Source organism: Cynara cardunculus, assembly GCF_001531365.2.
Source record: "Cynara cardunculus var. scolymus isolate 2C chromosome LG 5, CcrdV1, whole genome shotgun sequence".
NCBI classification, from domain to species: domain Eukaryota; kingdom Viridiplantae; phylum Streptophyta; class Magnoliopsida; order Asterales; family Asteraceae; genus Cynara; species Cynara cardunculus.
In genome coordinates this window covers 23346980-23353362 of record NC_037532.1, presented here as the reverse complement: position 1 = coordinate 23353362, position 6383 = coordinate 23346980, and the positions used below count along the sequence as shown (strand labels likewise).

Below are 6383 nucleotides of genomic sequence, written 5' to 3'. Positions count from 1 at the left end.
AAAATAGTTTTTAAGAGTTTTAGCCAAATGCTTCATAAGGTAGTATAGATAACAGTACCAGAAGTTATTGAGCATTCATTGGATGTTTATAGAACCGAAATGGAAGTAAAGTCTAGAAGATGATTTATAATCTGAGTTCATGTCTAACTTTACGAAGGCTTGGTTCAAGTCTAACCATCAGAAGGCGTTTTTTTTCTAGAGTGAAGACCTTCTAATACAAAAACCTTATGAACCAATCAAGTGTTGAAAAACTTCACAATCTCAAAAGAGATTGTTTTTTGAAACAGACTCAGACTTGGCATATTCAAAAAGTTATGGCTTACTAAACCATGGCCCCTACAAGGGGACGTAGCCTCCTTGACCCCACCCTATGACGAATTGTAGGTTCTAGTTAGCTTATACAAATACACTGTGCACGTCATAACCCATATTTTAGCTTAACTATTAACCCTTCATTCTATGAATCCAATTACACAAAATGGACTTATGATTCACTAAAATCACTTCCTGATAAAAATATTATATGCTTGAAAGAGAAATCACATCACAAGATTATGCGTCTCTGTGTTCATGGGACAACAACTGGGTTCAATTGGCCAAAAAACATTGATCAAGTTCAGGTTAAGTAAAAGTTGAACACATAGAACCAGTACATGTACCTCAAAATCAGATTGAATGCACATTATGTTAGGGGTATCCAGATCAGCTTTTTGTGAACCTTAACTAAGTTAACACTAAGACTTGTATGACTTGGTATATGAGACTATCAAGACCACATCCTTTTCTTGTTTTCTTTCTCTTTGATTCCTTGAGTTGGATTGGTTGTTCTACCATGAGGGACGGCCCTCCGATTTGACGGCGTAGGTTTATCAACCGCCCTTGTCGGAGGAGCTCTAGGGAGAGGTTTATCTGATTTCCTTCCCTTCTTGTCATTGTGATCATAAGTTAACGGTATGACAACATTCTCCATCTCACTATTTCTTGGCAACCTCTTCCTTTTCATTTCAATCCCACCACCACCATGAGAATCGCTTCTCTTTGGCAGACTTGGCCTGTTGTAAGTAGACATCCGTTGGCAGTTCATGGCGTTAGAACTCTTTAGAATGTGTTGTTCTGCTTCATATGTGAATCCGTCTCTTGAACCAATACTGTGTTTGCCTTCAAAGGGTGTGGATCGCATGGACATTCGCCTTTCTTGCTCTTTAACCTTCTCTTCAAGCTCCTTAATCTGTCATTCTTGCAAATGTATATCGTTAGCACATTCACACCCTCTTTAATGTAATGCTATAACATTTGCTTTGGTGGATGTCTCTAAACTCTTTGAAATCAAATTCACAAAGGAATGAAGCAAGATTTTCGGTCTCTGGTGTAATCGCTTAAAAACCGTTTACCAACACAAACTAAGTTAGCGCTTACCGGGTATGAGTCACGACTCTTAGTTACCTAACCAGGGGTATGATTCTCGGTCGATGAAATGGCATAGTAGAAGCATCTCTTACCAATAAGCACTAACCGGGTAAGAGTCACACCCTCACTTACCGGGTAAGATTCTCGGGGCCGTTTACCAAACACTTAACCGGTAAGCGCTTACCGGTAAAATTCAACACTATCATTAACTTAACCGGTAAGATTTTAGTTCACGAAAACGACATTGTATGCAACAATTTACCTGGTAAGCGCTTACCGTGGTAAAAGTCATCACCCTCACTTACCGGGCAAGACTCTTTTCCTTGCCTCGCTCTTACCGGGTAAGATTCTTGGTCCTTACCACATTCATCCGGTAAGGTAATGTGACTCAGTAATCTCTTACCCAAGTAAGCGTTTGGTAAAGGCCATCATCTCTGACCGAGTAAGCATCTCTTACCCTGTAAGAGGCAATAACGAGCCGTTTACTTGCTTACCCAGGTAAGCGCTTACCAGTAAATTTAACACTATCATTTACTTGTCCAGTAAGAGGCAGTAAGTGTATAGTAAACAACTCCTCATGAGTATTCATCTTGGAAGGCACAACAGTTTCAGGATTATCGAAAGACATAGAACCAATGATGAAACAAGTTTGACCTTCTGATGGAGTAAAGTGGAATCAGAATCTTGTTCCTGTTTTTTCAACTTCCTTTCAAGTTGGTCAATCTGAAAAAAGAAAACAGAAACTTTGTTTATTTCCCATTCTGCAGATTCTTAAATAAAATATTCTCCAAGAGCATAACTCCTAATGACCTTTTGCTGAAGGGTGTTGGAGTAAGACTTTGACTCTTGAACCTGTGTCTGCAGTTTGTGTTCAAGATCTCTAACCTGCAGTCCAGATTCTGAGTTGATCAGTATTTCAAAATATACCTATTTGAAATAAAAAATGCCAGAAAAAACCAAACTGACCCAGTAAATCTCACTCGAAAGTAGGGTCTAGGGAGGTGAGATGGATGCAGACCTGGCCTCTACCTTTAAAGAGTAGAGAGGCTGTTTGTGCAAGAGTGTGAGCAAACATGCCAAGAAATGTCACCAAATACCTTTTGTTGGAACGGTATAGCATCAGACTTCTCTCGTCCTCTAAGTTTGCTCTCGAGCTCCTTAACCTTTTACAACAGATGAAATCGACATCAGTAAGACTGTAACTTAGATGGGTTTTAAATGGTAAGAGCATCTCTAGTAGATTCTATATAATTTCTCTAAAATAGAGATGCAGAAATAAAATCTCTTAAAAGAATTACACAGCTTCTTTATTCAAGAGATTTCAACATTAGTTATATTACTCCCTCCGTCCCAAAATAACTAAATAAGTGTCTACAATGGAAAAGGCATACAGTTCTATGAATGTGTACTTATTACATTTTTTAATGAACAAGAAGACAATTCTGCCCTTAATTATAGGGAAATATATTTTCTCCATCATAATTAATGGTAGAATAAAAAAGTAGACATTTACTTTTGAAGTGGGCACTTATTTTGAAGTAGACACTGTTAGAATTGGTAAAAGGCTCCTTGAGGAGTCCATGTATTGCCCTCAAAATATATAAAAAAGAATGAAGGATAAATACAGAAAGTATTAACTAGGATAATTACAAAAGACGTTATCCTAAAATATAAATAATTCTGATGGGAGGAGATATACAAGATATTTGCATATCTTGAATATTCTCCATCACTCCCCTGCAGTCTGAGCAGGAGGAAGTCGGACATACAGACTGGCTCGAAAGGCAAAAAAGAGTTGTCAAGGAAGCCCTTTCGTGAAAATATCTGCATACTGAAAAGACGAGAGGATATGCAACACCCGAATATGACCAAGCGCAACCTTTTCTCGAACAAAGTGGATATCCATTCAACATGTTTGGTGCGTTGGTGTTGAACGGGGTTGCTAGAGAGAGAAACTGCACTCACATCGTCACAATAGACAATTGTGGCTTGTTGAAGTGGACAATGGAGTTCCAAAAGGAGATTACTTAACCAACATGTTTCAGCAACAACAATGGCTACTCCTCTGTATTCTGCTTCTGCACTTGAGCATGATAAAGTGACTTGCCATTTGGACGACCAAGAGATCAAGTTGTCTCCAAAGAAAACACAAAACCCGGAGGTGGATCGTCTAGTGTCTGGACATCTGCCTCAATCCGCATCAGTATAGGCTACGAGACTTGTGGTGGAAGATGGAGAAAGCTGCAAACCAAACTCAAGTGTGCCTTTTAGGTAACGGAGGACACATTTAAGGGAATGAAGATGTGGTTCCCGTGGGTCATGCATAAACAAAGAAAGTTGTTGTACGGCGTAGGAGATGTCAGGTCTAGTGAAGGTGAGGTACTGGAGAATGCCGGCTAATTGATGATATAAGGCGGGATCGTCAACCAAAGGACCTGATGCTGCTTTAAGCTTGGACTGTGTGTCAGATGGGAGTAATAGCAGCCTTACAATTTGTCATATTAGCATGAACAATGATTTCTTGAGCATACTTGGTCTGATCGAAAAAGACTGCCATTTTTCCAGGTTACAGAAATGCCAAGGAAGTAGCTCAGTGGTCCTAAGTCTGTCATAGCAAATTCACGAAGAAGGGAAATGATCTTGTTGTGCAAAAGCTCAGATGACGCAGTGATGGCTATATCATCAACGTATAACAAAAGGTAGGCCGTATTTCAGGGGAAATGAATAATGATTGGTCAGCCTCACTGCTTACAAATCCCAACGAAATAATATAGCCTGCAAAACGTTGGAACCAAGCCCGTGGTCCCTATTTGTTACCGTAGAAAGACTTTTTAATAGACAAACATGATTAGGAGCTGTCGGATTAACAAACCCCGGTGGTTGGTGCATATAAACTGTTTCCTAAAGATTACCGTGCAAGAAGGCATTTTTCACATCAAGATGATGAATAGGCCACTTACTAGAAATAGCCAAAGTGAGAACAGTGCGAATAGTAGCTGGTTTGACGACCGGACTAAATGTCTCGTCACAATCTATACCAACCTGCTGAGACTTCCCATTTACAACAAGCCGCACCTTGTGTCGTTTCAAGTCTCCATTCGAACGAAACTTGTGTTTGAAAAACCACATGCACCTGATGATATTAGTGTTGGCATGACGTGGGACTAAATCCCATGTTTTGTTATTCAAGAGAGCACAATATTCGTCGTCCATGGCACTTTTTCAATTTGGGTCCCGGAGGGCAGCTAGATAAGAGCGGGGAATGGGAGAAATAGTTAGGGGATGGTAATCGACTGATTAAGTAAGCAATTCGAATTAATTGAGAAACAAAGGAAGGATTACAATACGGAAGAAAGGAAGAAGACAATAAAGACTCCAATCCATAGAAGGATAATAGGGAAGAATTCCCTTCTCCAAGCGATAGCTAGAGCCTAACTGACGGTTATTTTTCTGCATGCCTGCACCACAAGCCAAAACTTCTTATTATAATATCTCCAAATTACTAATTCCCTTTATGGGTCTTGGGCCGTCTCAGATAGACTTTCCAAGTGGTAGGCCTAGAATTGATTCGGCTTAATTGAGAAGAAGCTTGGTTCTGTGCTGCATCACTTGGCCCTCCATCAAAATTGGTCTTGTCCTCAAGACCAGTATCAGGAAACTGACTTTGAATAGTTATCGCATCCTCCCATGTCGCCTCTTCTAATGGACATCCCTTCCATTGAATGAGCTGATAAGTGTTAATTTATTAACCTTATTACATCATTTTCTTAACCATTTTCCGTTGTTTTATTTGCCCATTAGTGTCCTAATTGAGTCTTTTTATATCTTTTTCATATATTAGTAGTTATATTATATATCTAATGTTAATCCCCTGTTTTTGCAGGTTTTTGTGCATTTTTGGGACCAGTCCTGCAGCAGTCCTATAGGACCAGGAGTGGCAAGGTCCTATAGGACCTGTCCGAGAGCTGGAAAACTGCTTGGGCCGTGGATTGATGGGCTAATTCAAGAAGAAGGCTTGGTCAACACCCTTGGGCTTAGTCAAAGCCCAGCTTGGAGGGATCTTTTGTCTTATTAGTTGTCATCCACCATGAAGCTTCTCTTTACCTATTTAAAGGAGTGTTGACCTTTGTAATTCATACAATTTTTACTTAGACTTTCACTTAATCTTATTTTTACTCTTTTCTCACTTGCATTGGGATCATCTTGCTACCTACTTTATTCACCAACAAAAATCATCTAGTTTCTTAACCATCTCATTGTACTTTTTGTAACTTTGTGATAATCTTGTGTTGGGTATTCTCAAGAACATCATTTTGGTATTAAGCTTTTGTTTATCGTATTTAATATTTCAAGAAGTGATTTTTGTAAGTTACGTTCGCATTCTCAAAGTTTAATTTAAGTACTCATCTTCATCTCGTTTCTCGTTCCAAGTTACATTATGTTTTATCGTTTTTAAAATTACGTAATCTAAATAAATCACGTTTTTAAGTTTGCAAGTAACCTTACGGATTTTTGCAACGTAACTTGTTTTACAAGTTACGTTACTTGGCTTGCAAGTTTTCCTTCACGTTTCCCAAGGTTTTCATCATCATCCATCATCATCCATCATCATCCATCTAAGTACTTTTTGTTATCTTCCCAACATGTACTTCTTTTATTATTATTATTATTATTATTATTATTATTATTATTATTAGATTAGTATAATTATTATTATTTAGTTATTAATAATTTACATTTCAGTCCTTTACATTTCTGTCTTTATATTTCTGTATTTATATTTCAGTCATTTATATTTCAGTATTTACATTTCAGTCTTTTATATTTATGTCATTTATATTTCAGTATTTACATTTCAGTCTTTTATATTTATGTCATTTATATTTCAGTCCTTTACATTTCAGTCTTTACATTCCTGCAATTTACATTTCTGTCTTTACATTTCTGCAATTTACATTTCTGTCATTTATATTTCA

At 38.0% G+C, this 6383-nt stretch overlaps 1 protein-coding gene across 1 annotated transcript in view; it reads right to left on the bottom strand.

Moving 5' to 3' along the window:
- Positions 1-573: 573 nt before the first annotated feature.
- LOC112512713 (kinesin-like protein KIN-14R) overlaps positions 574-6383 on the bottom strand; it is a 30294-nt gene continuing 24484 nt past the window's right edge. Inside the window, exons 16-19 of the mRNA XM_025118821.1 lie at positions 2505-2570; positions 2218-2292; positions 2062-2130; positions 574-1228 (exon numbers count right to left, since the gene is read on the bottom strand). Of these exons, the coding sequence (XP_024974589.1) occupies positions 767-1228; positions 2062-2130; positions 2218-2292; positions 2505-2570 (672 nt within the window). The 3' untranslated portion in view covers positions 574-766. The remainder of the gene's footprint in view (positions 1229-2061; positions 2131-2217; positions 2293-2504; positions 2571-6383) is intronic.